A 22818-nucleotide genomic window follows, 5' to 3' on the forward strand; every position below is an offset into this window, starting at 1 on the left:
GATACCGCAAAAATGGTATAAAACACAACTCTCAAGATTCCATAAAAGGTCCTACACCTAGGAATTTTTCCAAATTTTCGAAATAGCAAAGGATTCTTGAAAGTGGTCATCTACCGGAATCCTTATATCCAAATTCTAAAATATCGTATTCTGAACTACAAGTGGCTTGATCCTTCACAAAGAAGGTATGTAGGCAAATTTCTGCTTAATTAAATGGTGAGTTAAATTTGCAATTCCAAATTTACCCCAAATTTCCCAAATTTATTTTAATTATTTAATGTCATTGTAATTGGAATCAAAGGGTATTTCCTTTATTTAAAAGGATTGTAATTAAGAGGTTATTCTTATAATCTTGGATGGGTCGAACTTAAATTAATAAACTCTTATGCTATAATTTTGGCATAGGTGAAATTGTGTTTTGCATTTATTTTAATATTCTAAATGTGAAATTTTTTGCTTAACATCTACCTTATTTATTGGAAATAAGGATTTATGTTGCAATATCATTAGTATCTTCCCTAATTGCCCAACATCTATTCGGAGTAAAAAGATTATGACAACAACTAAAATTCTTCTTCTCATCATCATCATCATCTCAATCATCTTCTTTTTAACTGGGTTTGTCGTACTTTGGAAACGTCGCCTTAAAAGAAGAAATGTTCAGCCTGGAGCAAAATCAAGTACAAGAAATGGCGATATATTTTCAATCTGGAATTTTGATGGAAAAATTGCATTTGAAGATATCATCAAAGCAACGGAAGAATTTGACATCAGGTATTGCATCGGAACAGGTGGGTATGGTAGTGTGTATAGAGCACAACTACCAAGTGGGAAAGTAATCGCATTAAAGAAGCTCCATGGTTCAGAGATTGAAAAGCCAGCTTTAAAAGAAAGTTTTCTCAACGAAGTAGAGACTTTGACAAAAATTCGCCACAAAAGCATTGTGCAACTCCACGGATATTGTTTGCACAAAAAAAGTATGTTTTTGATTTACGAGTACATGGAAAGAGGAAGCTTGTTTTATGTGTTGAACAATGATAAAGAGGCTGTTGATTTGAGTTGGAGCAAAAGGGTTAATGTCATCAAAAGCTTAGCTCATGCATTATCTTACATGCATCATGATTGTACTCCTTCCATTGTCCATCGTGATGTAACTACCACCAACATCTTGTTAAACTCACAATTAGAAGCTTTCTTATCTGATTTCGGTACAGCAAGATTAGTTGATCCTGATTTTTCGTATCAAACCATGATTGCCGGTACATACGGTTATATTGCTCCAGGTTAGTTGAATCCTTGTTATTGTCATTTCTGAATATAATTTAAATAAGTAATATATAATTATCTCATTCTAATGCTTTAAAAATTTGTGGAATGTAGAATTTGCCTACACCATGACCATAACAGAAAAATGTGATGTTTTTAGCTTTGGAGTGGTGGCCCTTGAAACTTTAATGGGCAAACATCCTGCTGAATTATTATCGTTGGTATTGTCGACATCATCTTCCTCACTACTTCAAAATAAGTTACTGAGTGAAATAATAGACCAACGCTTGTCACGACCGAGAAATCGCTTCATCGAACGAGATGTTGTTCTTGTTGCAATACTAGCATTTGCGTGCTTAAATGTCCAACCGAATTGCCGGCCAACAATGTTGCAAGTTTCACAACAACTTCTTTCTCAAAAAGGACTTTTAGCCAAGAGTTTCAGTGATATTTTAGTAGGGCAACTCATGATCCCAAAGTGTTTATTAGAAGATGTTGAAACTTGAAAGTGAGGTTCAGTGATATATTTTCAACGTACTTTTTTTCTTTTCTGTTTTTTTTTTTTTGGTAATATTGTACTTTGTTCTTTAATTTTTTATGAAGCTCAAAATTTAATTAGTCAATAATGTTATATAATATAATATGAAGGATCGCTCACATAATGTGCTTGTTTTTTAGGCTTATTGGATATTTTGATCTGTAGAATTTTATGAATTAGAAAAATACTCAAACAAAACAGATAATCACCCAATAATCCAATATATAAGTCATTTTTATTTTTCCATACAAAATTGGAGATTGGCTGAATTGTAATCATTTGAAACAATCCAGATAAACACCCTAAACACAGCCAGTACTTATTTGGTTTAATCCAAGGGACTGAGATTTCAAATGATTGGTTAAAAGGCCTAAGTTTGAACGTTTTGATCACTTGATTTTGTACGTAGTTGAAGGTGTGTCTCTGTACGAAGTTGCATATTGTCCTCAAATTTTTAAAATGGAACGAAAATATATTAAAGTTCCTCTTCAGAATAAGGAATCAGTTCATTTAACATATATCATTAGATGACTTTTTGTTTTTTTTCAATTACAAATTAAGAAAACAAGATACAAGTTCACACAAAAATAACTCATGTATAAATTTTAAAGATATCCTTATTACTTCCAGAAACATTATAGGAAAAGAGTCTTATTGCATTAAATCTGAAGGCTAACGAATTTAGCGGTCCAATTCCTTCAACCATTTCTGGTTGTTCCAGCCTCACTCATCTATATTTGTCACCTAATCGATTTGTAGGTCACTTGCCTCTTTCAATTTTAAGTCTGACTGGATTAGTTGAGCTCCATGCCTCAGATAATGAAATAAATGCGCCTATTCCCATTGATATTGGGAAACTAAAGAACTTGATTTCACTTGACTTGTCTCATAACGCCATCCGAGGAAACCTCCCACCCACTATATTTCAGTTAACCAGATTGACTTCAACAAAATCAATGGTACCATACCTTCGGCTTTGAGTAATCTAACCAATTTGGTGGGGCTGCACCTTAGCCAAAATCAATTTAGTGGCTCCATCCCCTTAAATATTTGGAATTTAAAGAGCTTAAGATATCTGGATCTAAGCTCCAACAAACTCAGCTGTCCAATTATGCCAATTCTTATGGCTTTGAAGTCAATTGAAGTTCTTTCTCTAAGCTCAAATGAAATATATGGTTCCCTGGATTCAAATATTGTTAAGCTCACAAATCTGACTTCCTTGGATTTATCACATAACAACATATCAGGCATCATACCTTATAAAGCTGTCAGATTCTTAGCAAAATTAGATCATATTGATCTTTCTGACAACCCTTTAGGTGGATATCAAAGTGATATCAGTACTTTCTACCGTCCACCTCATTTTCCCAAGACTATAGCAGTGATCGTTATCGTATTCGCCTTGGCATTCTCTATTCCCTTGTTTTCGATTCTTTTATTTTTGTTGGCCAAAAAGCGTCTATTCAAAACTAGACAAGTCCAACCTACCAAAGAAACTTCCAAAAATGGTGATATATTGTCCATATGGAATTTCGATGGGAAAATTGCATTTGAAGATATCCTAAAAGCAACAAAAGATTTCGACATTAGATATTGCATTGGAACAGGTGGTTATGGTAGTGTACACAGAGCACAACTACCAAGTGGCAAAATAGTTGCCTTAAAGAAGCTTCACAATTCAGAGGCAGAGCAGTCATCATTCAGAAAGAATTTCGAGAATGAGGTGGAAACGTTGACTAAAATTCGTCACAGAAATATCATAAGACTCCATGGATTCTGTCTACACAAAAGGAGCATGTTTTTGATTTATGAGTACATGGAAAGAGGAAGCTTGTTCTGTGTTCTGAGCAATGATATAGAAGCTGTGGAATTAGATTGGAGTAAGAGAATCAATATCATTAAAGGCATAGCTTGTGCATTGTCTTACATGCATTATGATTGCACTCCTCCAATTGTTCATCGTGATGTAACTACCACCAACATCTTGTTGAACTCGGAATTTGAGGCCTTCGTATCGGATTACGGAACAGCTAGATTACTTATCCAGATTCTTCTAATCAAACCATGATTGCTGGTACATACGGCTATATCGCTCCGGGTAACTTATTTCATCTTCCATTCCTTAAAAAATCTATATAATGAACTTCAAATCAAACTTTTTTTTTACATTTTTACTTATTCTGTATTTTACAAGTTTTTTACTTGTTTTTTTTTTTTTAAGAACATAATTATTTTCACCTTGTTTTCTCCTAGCATCAATATGCAAATAACAAAATAAAAAAAAAAAAAAAGAGCACTGCCTATTTTTGTAAAAAAAAATAAAATTGTAGATTCGTACAAGTATAAACTTTTATTATTTTTAGGTATTTATGAAATAATCTCAAGTAATATTCTTGGGATTATTTCCCAAATACACAAAACAATATAAAAAAAAATTATAAAAATACAGTTTCACGAAATTTTAAGTATTTTTATAATTTTTTTAATTTTATTTACAGAAAATACGGTCTTTATATGTTGTATTGTTGTTAATATTTTGTTCTCTTTATGTTATTTTTTGTTGTTGTTTTGATGTTATTTTCATGTTACTTTTACGTAAATTTTTTGTTATTTTCGTATTGTTTTTATAAAAAACCGTAAAAATATATAAAAGAAAAATCTTTAAACATAAAAATGGTATTTTCTAATAAAAAATGATACCTTATGTAATTATCTTAATATTGTTTACTCTTAATTACCCGCAAGGCCCCAGATGCCTTCGGAAAAAAAAAATTAAGAGAATTTAAATTTAAATATTATAAAATGTGTGGAATTAAAAATAGTATCATCATTTTCTTCAATTTTTTTTCTCAATACCATATTATAAAATTATGGTATTTTTTTTATTTGCCTTTTAAAAATTAAAATTCACTAGTTACTCAACTAGTAACAGAAGTGTTTTTTGGATCCAAAAGTAACTTATAACAGCTCAGCCAACTAGAGTCGTAATATCCATCCAAAATCATATTTTATTTTTGTAATTTCTTTTCTAATTTTTATCTCCAAGGATAATTCTTTTTGTTGTGACATGTAGAATTTGCCTACACAATGGCAATAACGGAGAAATGTGATGTTTATAGCTTTGGTGTAGTGGTACTAGAAACATTAATGGGTAAACATCCTGGAGAACTTTTGTCCAAATTGTCATCTTCTTCATCATCTATTCAACACACGTTATTGACTGAAATAATAGACCATCGCCCATCACCACCAAGAAATAGGCTTATTGAAGGTGATATTGTTCTTATTGCTACACTTGGGTTTGCATGCCTAAATGCCAAACCAAATTGTCGACCAACAATGAAGCTAGTTTCTCACCAACTTCTTGCTCCCAAAAGATTGTTAGCCAAACGTTTTAGTAATATTTCACTTGAACAGCTAATGTTCCCAGCAGAAACTTTATTGGGTGTTGAAAATGACATTGTTTCAATTCATGAAACCCAATGATGTTTCTTGCTACTTAATTGTCACATGTTCTAGTACTTTTGAATTTGTAATGCTATCTACATTTTCAATCTTCCAATTTAAAAATAAATAGAGGATTTTATTTTCCTTTTAAATTCGACTTCTTTTTTTTTCTTGAGGAAATTACATTTTTTTTTATTCCAGTGTGTCACAATTTCAGAAGAACAATTTTTAACACATCCATGTATGTAGATAAAATATCAAATTCTAAATATGTTAAAATAATGAAAATAATAATAATGTACTCTAAAATTCAATTTTTTTTTTCTTTCTGAAAATAGAGTTTAATTTTTTTGGAAGTTGAAACAGCAAAAACTCATCGTTATAATGTCCCTTAAAGTTAAATTATTGATAATAATAATAAGGCTAATTAGGATTTTTGTCCTTGAACTTTACATGTACCAAATCATGCCTCCTGAACTTTTAAGGTCATTGAAAATGCCCCTTGAACTATTGAGATTGTTGGATTTAAGGACTTTTTTTTAATTTTAGTAAAAAAGTCTAACATGGGTGAAAGTTCAGAGAGCATAATTTAGTGCATGTCAAAGTTCGAAAGGCATGATTTAATAGATATCAAAGTCTGGGAAACATGGTTTAGTACATAAACAATCATTGAAATAGTAAAATTGAATAAAATTAGACAAAAGTCCTTAAATCCAACAGTCTCAATAGTTCAGGGACATTATCAATGGCATTAAAAGTTCAGGAGACATGATTTGGTACATGTTAAAGTTCAGGGAGGCAAAAATCCTAATTAGCCTAATAATAATGTCCTTTAAAGTGAAGCTTGTTTTCTGTTCTAAACTAAAAAAATGATGATTTTATGGAAAAACACATTATATGCATCATAATATCTGGGGAAATCACCAATATTGTGAAGCAATATAATTGCATATATGATATATGATATTTACTAAAGTTTCTTCAACCATAAACAAGCATCCAAAAAGATTAAATTGTGTTTTCTGTACCATTTTTAAATGAAATGAAAAACAAGGCTGGATCATTCTTTGACCCTTTTTCAACACAATTTCCTAGCCTTTAAGTAGGGTCATCAAGATTGGAGTACCATTAGTTACTCAATCTCTCAGCCTATCATCAAAAAGTTCAATCAGCACTCACTTCGAAGAAGATTGTTCTCTTGGTTTCGGTGACCAGTTTCGCTGATTGAGGTGATACGGAGAAGCCTGCTGAGCATTTGATGCTGACAGGCTTCTTGTTGGTTGTCCATTCCTAGCAAGCCCTGCCTGCATTCTAGTAGCCGAGCCAGATCGCTCTACATGAAGAGCTTGGAAGTAAGAGGAGGATGACGCCATGTCCTTCATCTCAGGAAGAGGTTTTAGCACTTCAACAACTTCACTCATCAAAGGCCTAGCTTTCTGGTCACGGTTGATGCAATGAGCGGCCAATTGAAGCGCTTTCTGAGCACCTTTGATTGAGAAACGACCTTCAAGTCGAGGATCTAATAGTCGATAGAACCTTCGCCTTTCTCCAAGATGTGGTCGTGCCCATTCCACCAAGTTTTGCTCTCCATTTGGTCGAGTTTTGTCCATGGATCGTCGGCCAGTCAACATTTCAAGTAGAACCACTCCAAAGCTATAAACATCACTCTTTGAAGTAAGATGTCCTGACATAAGATCAAACATACCAAAATGAAGTAATAATTAACAATTTAATTATGAAGTAAAACATAAAAGAAGGAATCTCTGGCTGCATATTTTTCTATATCCATTTATAAGTAAAAGAGAGAAGAGTTGTATCCACTAACCTGTCATCACATACTCAGGAGCAGCATAGCCATAAGTGCCCATCACCCGGGTAGATACATGAGTTTTATCTCCCTCTGGACCATCTTTAGCTAAGCCGAAATCAGAAAGTTTTGCATTGTAATCCTGAAATTTTAAGTCTACAGTTAAGCAAATAGGTCTCAAGTACAACTAAATTGTAAACTGTGATAAGCTACACAACACTACACACCGCATCCAATAAGATGTTAGATGTTTTAAAATCTCGGTATATAACTGGCTTTTCAGCTTCCTCATGAAGAAAGGCAAGACCTTTTGCAGCACCAAGAGCTATTTTCATTCTGATTGACCAAGAAAGAGGCAGAGACCCTATGAGTCAAATCAAAATAAATATGGTTAGAATTCTGCAATATTCTTTGACACAAAAGAAAATAGGAAAATTGGGGAAGGAAATCCTTTAAAATGAATTGCCTACATGTATAAAACCAAATCATTGATTAGGCCTTCAAAAATACTATTATAGTATACAAAATTCCTTGAATTGCCAATTGTACAAGTATATCATTACTTTAAATGCTCATTCAATCAAAACATCAATGTCACTAATAATTTTTCACTCCCCTTATAAGCAAACTTAAAAGCAAAGAAGACAGCTACCTTTTATACCACCATTACATGAGCCATATTAAACTCAAAATGATAGAAATATAACTTGTCCTAATCTTCTTTTATCACTTTTTCATACCAAACATTCCTAATGTAAAACAAGTACATTCAGCACAAGACCTCTTGAAAACCACAATAATATATAATCACAACCATTGCCTTAGTCTATCTATGTTATCATACTAAAAAACTTGTCATATGTTATGTTAAGCATTGTAAAAAAGAAATGGTTCAAGCTTCTCCAACCGATAAAAGCAGAAAGAGAAAAAAATTAGACATAACAAAACCACGGTATTAACAGAAAGGCAAGAAGAACTATTATGATTAGCTGATAAGCAAGCATGAACTTGATGCCATGGAAACTAAACCAACTTTCATAAAGTTTATTTACTGTCACATACTTCTAAAAAGGTGATTTTCCAGGCTTCCGCGGGGCATGAATTCATAAACAAGTAGCCTTTGATCATCCTCAATGCAACAGCCAATTAACTTAACTAAATTCATGTGCAGAAGATCACCAAGATAATTAACTTCAGCCTGCAACAAACGAAACACACACAACTACGCTTAATTTATTGTATAGTAAAGAAAAAGTAATTCAACTGTTCTAGCTGAAATTAAGTCATAGTAAGGTAACCGACCAGCCATTCTCTGTGACCTTGGAGTCCATCATGATTCAGAGTCTTTACTGCAACAGGAATCCCCGTGCCAGCTTTCACTGGAGCAGTTCCACTTTCGCTTATCCAACCTTTGTAGACGCAGCCAAATCCACCCTCCCCCAAAAGACTCTCGGATCTAAAACCTCTTGTTGCAGATTTCAGCTCATTAAAGTTGAATTTTCGAAGCTGAGAAGAGATTTTCAGTTCCTCAGCTACCTTGGGAGTTGATGGAGTACTTTCAGCAAAGCTAGTAGTTGTTGACGATGAAACTACTGGAACAACTGGTTGGTCTTTGCTGGTGTCATTTGTAGATTTACTTTCCGCTGATTTGGACATGAACACAATTAACATCATCAATGCCAGAAACAAACACCTAAGCCCTAAATGAATTATGGCTCATCTACATTTACACATAACGCATAGCATGTAACGTATAAAGAATCAAACTATTTCCTGCTATGAAACACAACAGGGCACGTGTCCATTATAAGTACTTGTCGATCCGTTACTTAGTATTGAAAACAGTTCTATTCAATTCATCAAGGGATCATATAAAAGGACAACATTACATCATTGTCATTTAAGGTAACTGCATGGGAAGCCATGCAAAACAACCCTTTGGTAGGTTTATTTCCATGTAATGAACACAAGAGTAAGACTTTAATGTACTAAAGCCTAAGTATGCATGTGATCAAAGCATTCCTCATTTGGTAACTTCATCATACACTCGCATCAGTCCAATAAAAAATTAAGCTTTAATTGACTTTGCAAATGTGCAAAACAGGCTGTTGCATACATATTTTTGATATTAATGGATCAATGATTAGCCAAGTTTTCATGAAAACAGAATATACTTGTTTACACCAAAGGTTTTTAATAGCAAAGCATAAAAACATTCGGCAATAACAATAAATTTTCTAGTTGTTAGAAATATCGAGAAAAAAAAAGTGTAACGCACACGTTGTTTTGCACATTTGAAGAAAAAATTAAAGCTTAGTGTTTCTATCTAGATCAGCGTCACCACGTGTGCAACTATGGCAAGTGTACAACTAAGTATTTACCAAATTACTAAAACAACAAAGGTTTAAAACTTTTGGAATTGACTAAAACACCGAATCTAAACAATTATTCTTTAAATGCTTGTGATGGCTATTGTTCCAAGCAAATTGAAACAAGTACACACCTACATTAGTACTTATAACTGGAGAGCGACGACAAGCCCTGCAAGCCAATTATTATAGGCGAGTACTTCCATACTTCTCAATTATTCAACTTGTAACCTAATTCTTTACTATTAGAATCCAACTTATACATTTTATCTTTATCTATACTACATATTCCAGTGTAATGGACCAGAATTGCTGAGTCCTTACCATTACTTGACCAAAAGTTATGATCTGTGAATCATAAACCTTCTTCCTTAGCATTACTTGTTAGGATAAAAATGATAAAACAAGCAACCATTAACAAACCATGCGAATGGTGACACCACCTAAACACTAAGTAAAAATTCACTACCAAGGACAAAGGAATATAAACTTATGCAGATATATGAAGGGAACAAAAAAAGAGTGTTAAAGCATAACTACAGCATAGAGAATATCTGAAACCAAAGAATTACATAAAGAACAACATAGAGATCAATATCAGCTATGAGCATAACATGAAATGAAATGGCTATCAAAACATGAAAATGAAACCAAAATATAGCATGAATGCATCCTCCATTCCATGGGCACCAAAAACACACTAAAAATGAGTTCATAAAATAGGCAAAAAAACAATAAATGTTCATTGAAAAATATAACAATTCTCTTTTCAAAAAAAAAAAAAATATAACAATTCTTAATCACTGAATAAAATTTTACCATATTGTGTGCTTGAACCACTGCCACTTATGGAGCCATCCACCTTGGCCTTGGAAGACAAGCAGCCCCCCATGAACCTAAATTTAATCCAACACCCTGTCCCTTCATCATCCTCATCTTTCTTTTTCTTCCCATTTGATTTTCCCACACTCCACGGACCAACTTGAATAGCATCAGGACCTAATCCCATCTTCTTAAAATCCTCAAACATAACAACCCATCACTGATAAATATACATATATACTATTTTACTAAAACAAAAACACTGTCATCCCCATTTACAACAAAGAAATTCTCAAGTATACTAAAAGCAAAGCTCATCAAACAGTATTATAAATTTTTTTTAAAAAAAAAAAACTTACCCAATGCAAAATCAAAAAGAATCGTCCAAATAGTCAAAATTCTACCAAACCCGCCAGACCCTTTCAAAAACTGAGAGAGCTCAACTCAAAACAAAATTATAAAATAACCCAAAATACTCATCAAACCCATGTGAAAGAACAGATTTTTAAAAGGTTTGAAACGTTCAAAAGGACAGGATTAGATTACAAACAAAACATGCAACATAAAAAAAGGAAAATAGAACAAAACCATCAACAACCCCACTAAAGTAATCTGCAGTTATCACAGAAAGAACACTCAAAGTTTTGATCTTTAATCCCTAAACTAAAAATAAAAAGACCCCATTTAAGAAAACCAGAGACTGAGCATTTTGAAGAGAGAAAATGTATCATTGATAATGAATTGTGAGCTCTCTTATATAGTACCAAAAAAGACACTCACTCATCACTCACTAAAACACACATTTGAGAAAAAGACAGAACGAGTTAAACCGAACCAAAGAAAAAAAATAACGGGCAATGTGGTTCGGACAGAACGCTGAAGAAAGAAGAAGGAAGAATCAAAAAGGCATTAATTTGAGCGTTACAAGAAAACGAATGAGACCAAGGTTTTTGAGGAGAAAGGAAAGAGAGAACAAAAATAACAAGAGGCAGAGAGAGAGAGAGGCAAAGGAGTAAGCTTGGCTTCCATATCTCATTGCCTACTTGTCCGGTGTTCAACAGTAACTTCGTCAAAAAAGTTAATTTTTTTTTCTTTTTTTTAAAAAAATTAACAAAAACAAATTAATAATAAATTATTTTTTTTAATAAAAATTGTTGCTTTTTTATCGGTCTTCGGTCAGGAACTTTTCTGCTTTTTTGTCGGGCTGTTTTAACTTTTTTGATTGGGATTTTGTGAATCAAGCCCAGATTTATAGGCCCAATAGCCGACATGTAAAAGCCCTTTTGCCTTTCTACTCGGCCCAAACTTCACTCATACATTTTTTTCGGAAAATTTACACAGAAAGAGTACTATTTTTTGGGTAAATTTTTTCCTTTTTTTTCTTTAATATTTTTATAGAACACTATAAAAATAATAAGAAAATCATAAAAAATAATAAAAAAATAATATAAAAATAATAAAATAATAAGTGTACAATATAAAAATAACATGAAACATTAAAAGACTATATTTTTTGTAAATAAAATTTTAAAAATTATACAAATATTAATAATTTTATACAATTGTAAATTTAAATATCACCATGTAATTCTTATAAAAAAAAAATTGAAATTGTTTAGTAATATAAAATGTGTTTACACATAAAAAGTACTTAATATAAAATTTTATTATTTTGTTACAAAATAGTTAGTATAATTACAATAAAAACATACAGTTATCTTTAATTGCATAGATATCATGTAATTATATGTTCAAATAAAAATATCAAATTAAGTAATTAAATTGAATTACACTCAAATATAATTAAATAGTAAATAATTCATATTTTATATGATAACCCAAAGTATTATTTTATATCATAACCCAAAGTAACTTTTTTTCCCTCTTTTGCTAAAACATCTCTACATAATTGCTTTTAATTAATCCCCTTTATAATGATGAGTCTTGCTAAATAAAACCACACAATATGGTATTATTATAACATTTTTATCTTCAAATAACTACATAATTATTGTATTGATAGCGATAATAGTAGTAGTAGTAGTAATGGTCCTCTATACAAATTAACAAAGATATACTAATTAATCCAATCATTAATTGCCATATTATTCTATCACGTGGCTACCTCTTTAGGCCTAAAGTTAAATATGTGAATAAATAATTAAACATGCATATTATTATAGTTTGTTTCATTACTAACCTTTCCCTCATTAAGGATGCTAATGTAAGCATATATATATAGTAATTTACATATCACAATCATATTATAAATGATGATCATTGAATTAAAGTTCATTTTATCTAATTAATTAATTGAATCAAATGATGACCATTGCTTTCATTATTGAATATTTATTCACCTGTTGAATGCTTTTTGGTTAGACACAACAAATTAGATTATATATGTTAATAACAAGTTATTATATGCTATTATTATATGAAAATCATAATTTCATATAAATTAATTACCATAACACATATAATATTGCTAATATTTTTGAGTAAATTTTCCTCTAATTATTGTTTTGGAAATAAAACACACAATCTTTATCAAATATATATATTTTTACGTTTCTTCTCTTTTTAGATTATTATTTTTTTTACATTATTTTAAATAATTAATTAAATATAGGTTTTGTTTTTTAATCAAGCACTAGTTCTAATTAAACTTTGTTGTTTTGGTAATATCAATAAAAACAAACCATTTTTTTACTAAACAAAGGATTAGAAACTGCTATTTAATAATGAAATTGTCATTGATAGTGTAAAAAAAACATTTATACCATTGGAAAGCGTGAATTTCATATATAAAGGTAAATTTTGAATAAGAAATTAAAAGTAAGGGAATATTTCCTTCTAACATGAATTGATTATAAGTGTGACAATTTTTTTAATTTTATTTTTCATAAAATAAAAAAGTTAATAGTTGACTAAATCTGATAAATCATGTGCAATGCACTTAATAAATCCATAATAAATTTAATTATATATTATATAGCTTGGCTTGCCTGCTGGATAAGTAATGTTGTATAACCCTAGAACAAGGTGGGGACCCTATATATGGTTGTTTAGATCTTAATATCAAATTTATCAATACATTAATTTCCCATATAAATTAACTAATAAATTTTATCAGATTCTGTTTCAATAAATTAGTCTCTACTTTATTTTTCCATTTTTGTCTTTAATTCATTTGGAAAAAGAAAAAAAAAAACACGTATACATACTCAAATATGAAAGAAATTAATAATAAATGCTTAGATATATTTAATGGTACAATTAATTTTCTAAAAGCAAATGAAATGAATTGGTTCAGATTGTGTTTGAAATTAAAGCACTAATAACCAAAAAAGTGGATATTTCTTATTCTATTTTCTTCTATTGGCGATTTTGTAAAATCATAAAGTTGAGTATATACCCAAAAAAAAAATCTTTTTAATATAAAATTATAAATATGTGGGGATCAATTTTATTATAAATATATATGGAATATATATGATTAGGATTTTTAGAAAATGCACTCAAACTTTGGGTGTACACATGTGAAACATGCATGTATGCTTCAAGAAAGAGTTGTTAACGTTTAAATAAGTGATGTGTATGAGTTTTCTTTTCTCTTTTCCTCATAAAGTAACGTATGTCTAATTAATATACACTCCTCATCTCTAATTGTGATATTATAACTTAGTTTTAACTTTTTTTTTAGTGAATAGCCCTTTGTATTCATTCATGCTCAAACTTTACAATCTTGTGAAACTAATTACATGTATTGCATATTCTAGTCAGTCATATACTATCTTTCTTTCCTAATTATATATGTAGTAAACTTTGAATTATGTTCACTATAACCTTTTTTTTTTTTTTTTGTACAATTAGCAATATGCTAAATTAATAGTGTAATTTCGACATTTCAAAAAATTCTATTCCTTTCTTTTTAAATTCTATACTACGATAAAATTGTACATTTGGGTTGGACTTTTTGACACGGCACGAAACCAGTAGTATAAATTTGAGTGACACGAGTACGACAAGACACGAAAGAATATGGGCTTGGGCCCAGCACGACTCGAATAAATATGGGCTCAGGTACAGTATGTTATATTATTATTAAATAATATAATATGTAGATTAAATATGTGTAATAAACTAATAATATGTAACATATGACAATTTATATTATTTGTCATTATTTTGTAACATATAGGAGAGTTACTTGTTACTATGAGTAACATCTACTATTATCACCAACATTAAGAGTGTAAAAGGTGTTACACATCTTAATTTGAAATTCTTAACTCCATAGGAGTTATGGTGTGCATGAGTTACATCTCTTTATTGAGTCCATAACACTCATAGAGGTTAATTTGAATTTCAAATAGTGATATCCTAAACACTATATAAAGGAGGTCTATGGTCCTCATTTTAGAGTAAGAGATGAAAAATTTTCTATCAAGAAAGCACATTGCTAGAAAATCCTAAGCCTTGATAATTCTCAAAGTTATTTCCATGAGAGTTCCCTTAGTGCTTAGAGATAGGGGAAATAAGCTTTTGGACAAAGGTGTAATACATTGTTCAAGTCATAGTAATCCCCACTATTCTACACTCAAGGTTGTAAGTGAGTGTATTCATATTTATGTATATATCTTCTTCTACTTTCTTTATATATAATATATATAGTGTTGTGACAGTCAGTAGTCCCGTGATCCGTAAGGGGAAACACCGGGTAAGCTGTGCAATCCCACACCGCCTGGGGAAGGTCAAGTGGGATGATTCTGACACTGTGTAGGTATGAGACTACATAGTTGAAGAGGGCTTAAATAGATTGATTGGTACTACCTATGTCAACAAGGTGCATCTTGTTTTTCGGTAGCCCATCTCGAAAGAACTCCACAGTTAAGCGTGCTTGGCTTGGGGTAATTTAAGGATGGGTGACCTCCTGGGAAGTTTTCCCAGGAAGCGTGCGAGTGAGGACAAAGCATCCGGAAACACTCGTGTTGGTACGTAGGGTCGGTCGTCGGTCCATGAAGCGTGAGTGACGTACTCGTGTATAAGAGCCATTCATTCCGTGGGTGTAAGGACCCAATGGAGGCTTGAAACGGGGACGTTACAAATGGTATCAGAGCCTTGACCCAGCCGGAAGTGTGGTCGACGAGGACGTCGGACCCCGTAAGGGGGGGTGATTGTGACAGTCAGTAGTCCAGTGATCCGTAAGGGGAAACACCGGGTAAGCTGTGCAATCCCACACCGCCTGGGGAAGGTCAAGTGGGATGATTCTGACACTGTGTAGGTATGAGACTACATAGTTGAAGAGGGCTTAAATGGATTGATTGGTACTACCTATGTCAACAAGGTGCATCTTGTTTTTCGGTAGCCCATCTCGAAAGAACTCCACAGTTAAGCGTGCTTGGCTTGGGGTAATTTAAGGATGGGTGACCTCCTGGGAAGTTTTCCCAGGAAGCGTGCGAGTGAGGACAAAGCATGCTGGAAACACTCGTGTTGGTCTGTAGGGTCAGTCGTCAGTCCATGAAGCAGCCAGAGTGACGTACTCGTGTATAAGAGCCATTCATTCCGTGGGTGTAAGGACCCAATGGAGGCTTGAAACGGGGACGTTACAAGTGTATATATATATTGTATATTATGTATTGTAACATTTATTTAATTTCTTTGTTGATCTTTATATTATATTACAATAGAGATGTAATGTCTTGATTTTCTTCCATTGTATAATATCTGTAACACAGTACGAATAATATGGGCTTAAACACGACACGATACGAAAAACACGTACATGATACAAAAATATAAATTTCTTAGCACAAAAGCACGACACATAAGCACAATATAAAACACAAATTCAAATCCATATAATAATTTTTGTATTTAGTGATTCATCTACTTTTTCATATAAAGATACTTTATTTAAATGTATTTTTATTTGGTAATTCATCTACTCTTTCATCTCAAAATATGACACAAACATAATTTTTCTATTGAGATTATGTTGAATATTTTTTTATTCAAAGAGATTATGTTGAACATTATGTACAACTTTATATAGAAATTTAGTAATGGACCACAATTATGGTGATATTAATTTGATTATTAAACATGTAATTGTAGCTTTTTTTTTTTTTTCGTGATTTTGAAGCTAATTTTATAACTGAAACAATCTACTTGTGCTTTAAAATATAGAAGCTAATTTGAAAAGTACACAAAAAATTGGTAATTTTTCATAAGTTCGTTTTAGCCCATTTGATAAATATGGGCCGGCCCGATTAAGCCGGACACGGATCTAACCCAACACGAATAATCTATGCTTATGGGCGGGACTAGGCTTACTTTTAAAATATGGATCAAGCCAGGCCCAGCCCATTTTATAAAACGAGTCTGTGCAAACTTTGGAAAAACCACTCTTTCACGAGCATACCTTCTTAATCGATAACCCCAAGTCACTTTTACTCAAAGCTAGGAACTGGAGGCACATCAAAGCTCTCTAAAATCTCCGTCTCACTTCCACTACTTGATGTTTGGGACTCCTTCTTATCCCCAACACTAGTCAAACTTTGGCTCTGTGATTGTAATGAGTGAGTCGTGAGGGAAGGAAGAGGTGTGGAGGAGGCTAGTGTGGTGGTGACAACTAACGTGCAATTGTGTTGTAACTAGCTAGGCTTGGTCACGAGCTGAAATTATAGGGAAGAGATAAGGGTAAGGGGAGTGAGTGCTTCTGTGATGAATCGCAAGGGAAAGGAGTGGTAGCCGACGAATGGGGTCGTCTAATCAGTCTCTAGTGCACATTCATTGAGGAGAGCAGACGAGGGTTTTTAGGGGAGGGTATGATTTTTTTAGGTTTTGACTTTAGGTTTAGTTTAAGTTTTTAGTAAAATAAAACAAATAACTGAACTAACGGGTCAACAGGCGGGTCTGGGTCTAATTTGAGCTTTAATCGAGCATTGCTATTTGGGCACCAGTGGTGCCTAGCAGCTTCTATATGTGGCACCTTACGATTGGGCGATATTCCCTAAAAGCTATTTTCTTAAGTTATATAAGACCTAATAATTAATTACACCAATAGTGGTATGATACCGTAGAGGGTGCTAGACACAAGTGGTGCCTTTTAGCATTTCTCAAACTTGGGCACATATAAAAATCTCGCCCGTACCCACACGTTCACTATGCCAAGTCCAACCTGACCTATCCGCTCTAAACGGGTTTTGACAATTTTTCATGTTTCTCAAGTTAGTAATGGGCGATTTGGCTGGTTTTAGGCCAAATTCAATCCCCATATTCATCCCTATAAGCTTCTGCATCCAACTCCAAGGTAACAATGAGAGGAATCGTAGTGGACACCAGAGCATTTCCCATATGATCGTGAACCACAACACGCACACCTATCTTTGACGCAGCATGTTGAACACCCACATCAACGTTTAACATTTGGTAGGATTCTGACGGTTTACAACAACTATTCAATTATTCTTATGTGATACCCGAAGTCACCCCAATAGTAATAGAATGCTCCAAAACATTGGACGCATGATACCAAGACAAAATATTTAGAGCCGAGAGTAGGGGCGGAGTTAGGATTATATGTTAAGTGGGGCCAATAATGAGCAACGCTTGCAAAAATAAGGTTTTATGTTTATGAATTTTAGTGACCAACATCTCCATTTCAAGATGTTGCTCCTAAAATCGCCCAATATACGTGGACCAGTCAGGAAGGGACACGTGGATCAAATTACTCAAGAGAGAACTGCTAAGTCCTTGTATGACACCAGGAAGCGTTAGTCAAAAAGGGTCCCGGAGGATGCACCCGGAGTACAAGGTACTCCCAGAAGCGAACATAGCTCAAAGTCACTCCGGGATGTGTCAGGTCTCTCCCGAGACATCAAGTCGCATTTAATGCTGCATGGGAGGAAGCGTGTTGGGACTGTACACGCAATAAAGTCTGACGGCACATCCCCCAAACAGCAGCGCTACAGTAATGATCATTTAAGTCTAGCGACGGCTACTCTGCGAAGAGTCACGTCAATCATAAGACAAAAAGGACATTCTCCATAAAAACCCTACAGCACCTAGGGATTTGACCATGCATCACCCATGGTATATTCATCGGAAATGCCCAACTTTATGGATACTTACAGACACATGTGTAAGTACAATTCTAGGGATTGCCCCTCTAAAACACTATAAATACCCCCTCAAAGCTCATTTAAGGGGGTCGGAGAATCTTGGCTGCTTAAGAGCAAACAGAGAAAAAACTCACCAAGAACATTCTTTGTAGTAAAGAGAGAAATATTCTCCCAAGTGTAAGATCTGTATTAAAGACATCCATAAATATCAGTGGCTCGTGGACTAAGGCTCATTAACGCCCCAACCACGTAAAAAGTCTTCATCTCGCTTTCTTATAGCTCACTATTATATTCGTATTTTATTAGTTGCCGAAAATCTCGGTCAACATTTTGGTGCTTTCATTGAGAGCTGAGGAAAGCTGCTTCGCAACAAGCATTTAACTTCACAACAATGGTGGAGACAAGAGCTACACGTCACCCTCGCCCTCTAGAAGACGCTCAAGATCCCAACGAAGAGGATGTAGCTTCAAGGGCAGCAGAGGAGTCCGAGGAAGAAATTCCAGATGAGAACCATGAGGAACACCTCGACGAATACGCTTACGATGATGGAAGCTACCAAGAGCTGGTGCTCCTCAGGCAAAAAGCCATCGATCACGAAGCTGAGATCGAAGCTCAGAAAGTGCAAAATCAAAAAATGCACGAGGTGATGCTAGCCATGCAAAAAGCCATGGAGGCCGCTGGCATTCACGTGCATCCCAAGGCAATGGCCGCTGGACTCGATGGGGAGCCAGCTACGTCTTCGCCCAATTCCCAGCAGCAAAGGCCTAGGGAACCTAGCCCTATAAGGCACCCTGCTGAGGAAAACCAAACAAAAAACCCTACTTCTGCCCCTGTCGGAAGAAAAAGGGCGCAGGATCCGCGCAAGGTCCGCTCAGATTTCCCTAAAGGGAAAGGTCGCGAGAGGGGCAAGCCCGAAGAGGGAGTCTTGGCCCTCGGGATCGAGGGGACCGAAAGAGCGTTTCCGTGCACCGAGAACCGGGGGTAGAGGAAGAGGAGGACGAGAGATGTCCACCCGTTGATTTGAGAAATCAAATCAATGGGAATCAAGGTGACCTACGGGATCACCTTGATCAAAAGATACGGACCCGAAGTCTCCTCGGGTACTGTAAACGAAGGGATTATGGCAGAGCTTGCCAGCCTTCGAAAAGATATTGCCCGAGTCTCCCGGAGGCAGAAGGGAGATGACTCCGACTCGGACAGTGAGGACCGGGATCCATGCGCCAAGCATATCCTGGAGGCGGAGCTCCCTAAAAACTTCAAAATGCCCGAAATGGCGGCATATACTGGGAACTCCGACCCCAGCGATCACCTGTCACGATTCAATCGAGTCATGACAGTCATGCGGGTCAGCAATGACGCCAAGTGCCTATGCTTCCCCCTCACTCTGAGCGGCTCGGCGGAGGAGTGGTTCAAGAAACTAGAACCAGGATCGGTGGGATGTTGGAACAAACTCCAAACCAACTTCCGGAGGCAATTTGTCGCCGCCAGGAAGGTAAATTTGGAAGTTAGCGCCTTGACTAACATCAAGCAACTACCCACCGAGACTTTGAAAAATTACATCAAGAGGTTCCGAGAGGAAGCCTCGAGGACCAAGAAGGTTGACGACGGACAACAGCTTGCGCTTCTCCAAGCGGGGAATCCGTCTTGGGACTCCGCCGGAACGAATTACGACGAAGGCGGCGCTAGCCTTCGGGACTTCCAGAAGCGAGTCCAAAAATATATTAACCTCGAAGAAGCCCAGATCGTAGCTTACGGAGGCTATTATCCAACCGGGATGGCAGGATACATGCCAGGAGTATCGCCCTCGGGTACTGTCCCGACCGCAACCCCTCCGGTTAGTGGCATACAGTTTTCTGCCACTCCCGGGTACAACCAAGGGCAAGTTCCGCCCCCGGCATCTTCCCATTACGGCAACCCGTCCGGGGTGAATGGACGGGCTCCTTCACAGGCTGCCCCAACCGCTAGCTTAACAGGCCCCACTCAAGGGTCTAGAAGCAAGAGGTCCTCCAAGGGCGACACCGAACGGGAGAGAAGCGCCAAAAGAAGGGGTACACACCCCAATACACCCAGTACACAGAGCTCACGGACTCTCAGGAACGTGTCTATTTTGCCACAAGGCAGAATACGCATTACCGGAGACCCCAGCCTTTGTACAGGGATAGCTCTCGGAGAGATCCGAGCAAAAGGTGCGAATATCACAATGACATCGGTCACAGCACCAACGAGTGTAAAAATCTCAAGGATGAAATTGAGAATCTGATCCGGTTGGGCCACCTCTATGAGTGGATCAAAAATAGGTTACCCCACCTTAACCCGGGGCAGGTGGCCGGGGGCATGCCTTCGGGGACACCGGGGGTACGGCGGGAGTATTGCCTCCTGCTCCGCAGTGACACCCGGCATATACCGGACTACCGCCTCGGCCTAATGGACGGGTAGCCATGATCTCCGGAGGTCCCCATATCGGAGGAAACACTCGGAAGGAGCGAAAGAGATATGCCGAGGCCGCAAGGCACAGTGAAGTGTGGGAGGTCACTCAACTCCCAGCTCAAAGGCCTCGGCTAATGGACCAACCCATAACGTTCACGGAAGAAGACGCCAAGACGGTGTGTTTTCCTCATCACGACCCGCTGGTCATAGAGACCCCCATTGCAAATAAAGTGGTGGCCAGGGTCCTGATTGATAATGGAAGCTCCGTGAACTTGCTCTTCAAGGAAGCCTTCACTGCGATAGGGTTGACCGACCGGGACCTCTCTCCTAGCGGATCGCAGCTCACAGGGTTTAACGGGACAACTCTAATCCCGATGGGAAAAGTCAGGCTCCCAGTTACCCTGTGCCCGGACACTCCACAGAGCACGTTTAAGTACTGCACCTTCGTGGTGGTAGACTGTCCAACAGCCTACAACGCAATCTTAGGCCGACCGGCCCTCGTCGACTTCGGTGCAATAACTTCTATCCGACACCTATGCCTAAAATTTCCTACCCAGGAAGCCGGAGTCGGAACGGTGAGGGGAAACCAGGGAGAGGCCAGGCAATGTTACAACGTTGCCACCCATTTGCCAGTGCTCATGGTCCGGGGGCCCCCTGAAGTAGAGAAGGCTGAAGAAGACGAGTTGGATCCTCGTATAGGATCCGAAAGGGTCGTAGAACCGATGGAGGACGTCGAAGAGATACCAGTGTGCGACGACGACTCCACCAAAGTACTCCGGATAGGGAGAGGCCTAGATCCGGAGGAAAAGGATAAAATAATAAAAACACTGAAGGGCGCCATTGATGTTTTTGCGTGGCGCCAAGAGGATATGACCGGCATCAGCCCTCATGTCATCACCCATGTCCTCAACGTCAATCCGGACATGCCCTCTATACAACAAAAGAGACGCCCGCTCGACTCGGCGAAAGCCGAGGCCTTAGAGAAAGAGGTGGATAAACTTTTGTCCAACAGCATGATCCGCGACGTATACTATCCGGTCCTGGTGCCCAAGCCGAACGGAACTTGGCGGGTTTGCATAGATTTCACAGATCTAAACAAAGCCTGCCCAAAGGACTGCTTTCCGCTGCCCAGGATTGACCAGATGGTGGACGCCACCTCCGGATTCAAACTGTTATCTTTCATGGATGCCTATGCGGGGTACAATCAAATAAAGATGCATACGGCAGACCAGGAGTGCACTAGCTTCAGGACCGATAGGGGGGTATACTGTTATCTAGTCATGCCTTTCGGACTGAAAAACGCCGGAGCGACCTATCAAAGAATGGTTAACCGGATGTTTAAAGGCCTCCTGGGACGAAACATGGAAGTATATGTAGACGACATGCTCGTCAAATCCAAAGCATGCAATAGCCATGCAGACGACTTAGAAGAATGTTTCGAAGTCGTTCGGAGATACGGCATGAAGCTCAATCCGAAGAAGTGTACCTTCGGAGTCAAGTCGGGAAAATTCCTGGGCTTCATAGTCAGCCAGAGAGGGATTGAGGCGAACCCGGAGAAAATTCAAGCTCTCTTGGACATGCCATCCCCCAGGAAGCATAAGGACGTGCAAAGTTTAACCGGAAAGGTAGCCGCGTTGAGCCGTTTTATCTCACGATCCACGGACAAATGCATACCCTTCTTCAACATACTGAAGAAATGCCAAAAGTTCGAATGGACAGACGAATGCAATGAAGCCGAGGCAACAGCCAATACTCCGGAGCCACCCATTCCCACTTGGAGAGTATTCGTGGATGGAGCTTCAAACGAAAACGGTTCGGGAGCCGGAGTAGCTATGATATCACCCACCGGGTTGCGGCTCCAGGCAGCACTCCGATTCAACTTCACAGCTTCGAACAATGAAGCCGAATATGAGGCTCTAATAGCAGGGCTACGATTGGCTAAAGCTGTAGGAGCCAAGAGGGTGGAAATCTACAGTGATTCCCAGCTGGTCGTAAACCAAGTTTCCGGAGAAT

The 22818-nt window shown here is 36.6% G+C and overlaps 2 protein-coding genes and 1 pseudogene across 3 annotated transcripts; 2 read left to right on the plus strand and 1 right to left on the minus strand.

The window, feature by feature from the left end:
* Positions 1-553: 553 nt before the first annotated feature.
* Positions 554-1795, plus strand: LOC115700687 (MDIS1-interacting receptor like kinase 2-like). Its single transcript, XM_030628312.2, has 2 exons — positions 554-1283; positions 1381-1795. Exons 1-2 carry the CDS (start codon positions 554-556, stop codon positions 1770-1772), a joined length of 1122 nt encoding a protein of 373 aa, XP_030484172.2. The 3' UTR covers positions 1773-1795.
* Positions 1796-2915: 1120 nt separating this feature from the next.
* LOC115700386 (MDIS1-interacting receptor like kinase 2-like) lies at positions 2916-5299 on the plus strand (annotated as a pseudogene).
* An 881-nt stretch (positions 5300-6180) lies between these two features.
* LOC115700680 (serine/threonine-protein kinase PBL34) lies at positions 6181-11340 on the minus strand. Of its 2 annotated transcripts, XM_061102223.1 has the most exons (7): positions 10609-11331; positions 10247-10439; positions 8361-8701; positions 8121-8256; positions 7286-7422; positions 7077-7200; positions 6181-6935 (listed from the first exon to the last, which is right to left on the minus strand). In XM_061102223.1, the coding sequence occupies exons 2-7, from the start codon at positions 10434-10436 to the stop codon at positions 6427-6429; spliced, it is 1437 nt and encodes a 478-aa protein (XP_060958206.1). In that variant the 5' UTR covers positions 10437-10439; positions 10609-11331; the 3' UTR covers positions 6181-6426. The 2 variants fall into 2 exon arrangements, with proteins under 2 accessions (XP_060958206.1, XP_030484160.1); XM_030628300.2 differs by having other exon boundaries at positions 10247-11340.
* Positions 11341-22818: the final 11478 nt, after the last annotated feature.

Source organism: Cannabis sativa, chromosome 8, assembly GCF_029168945.1.
Source record: "Cannabis sativa cultivar Pink pepper isolate KNU-18-1 chromosome 8, ASM2916894v1, whole genome shotgun sequence".
Classification (NCBI taxonomy): domain Eukaryota; kingdom Viridiplantae; phylum Streptophyta; class Magnoliopsida; order Rosales; family Cannabaceae; genus Cannabis; species Cannabis sativa.

Coding starts and splice junctions, on each gene's coding strand:
- LOC115700687 (XM_030628312.2), top strand. CDS start 554: ATGACAACAACTAAAATTCTTCTTCTCATCATCATCATCATCTCAATC. Junction 1,284..1,380: donor ATACGGTTATATTGCTCCAG/GTTAGTTGAATC, acceptor TGTGGAATGTAG/AATTTGCCTACACCATGACC.
- LOC115700680 (XM_030628300.2), bottom strand. CDS start 10,457: ATGTTTGAGGATTTTAAGAAGATGGGATTAGGTCCTGATGCTATTCAA. Junction 8,257..8,360: donor AAGGTCACAGAGAATGGCTG/GTCGGTTACCTT, acceptor CGTTTGTTGCAG/GCTGAAGTTAATTATCTTGG. Junction 6,936..7,076: donor TCCTGAGTATGTGATGACAG/GTTAGTGGATAC, acceptor ATCTTATGTCAG/GACATCTTACTTCAAAGAGT.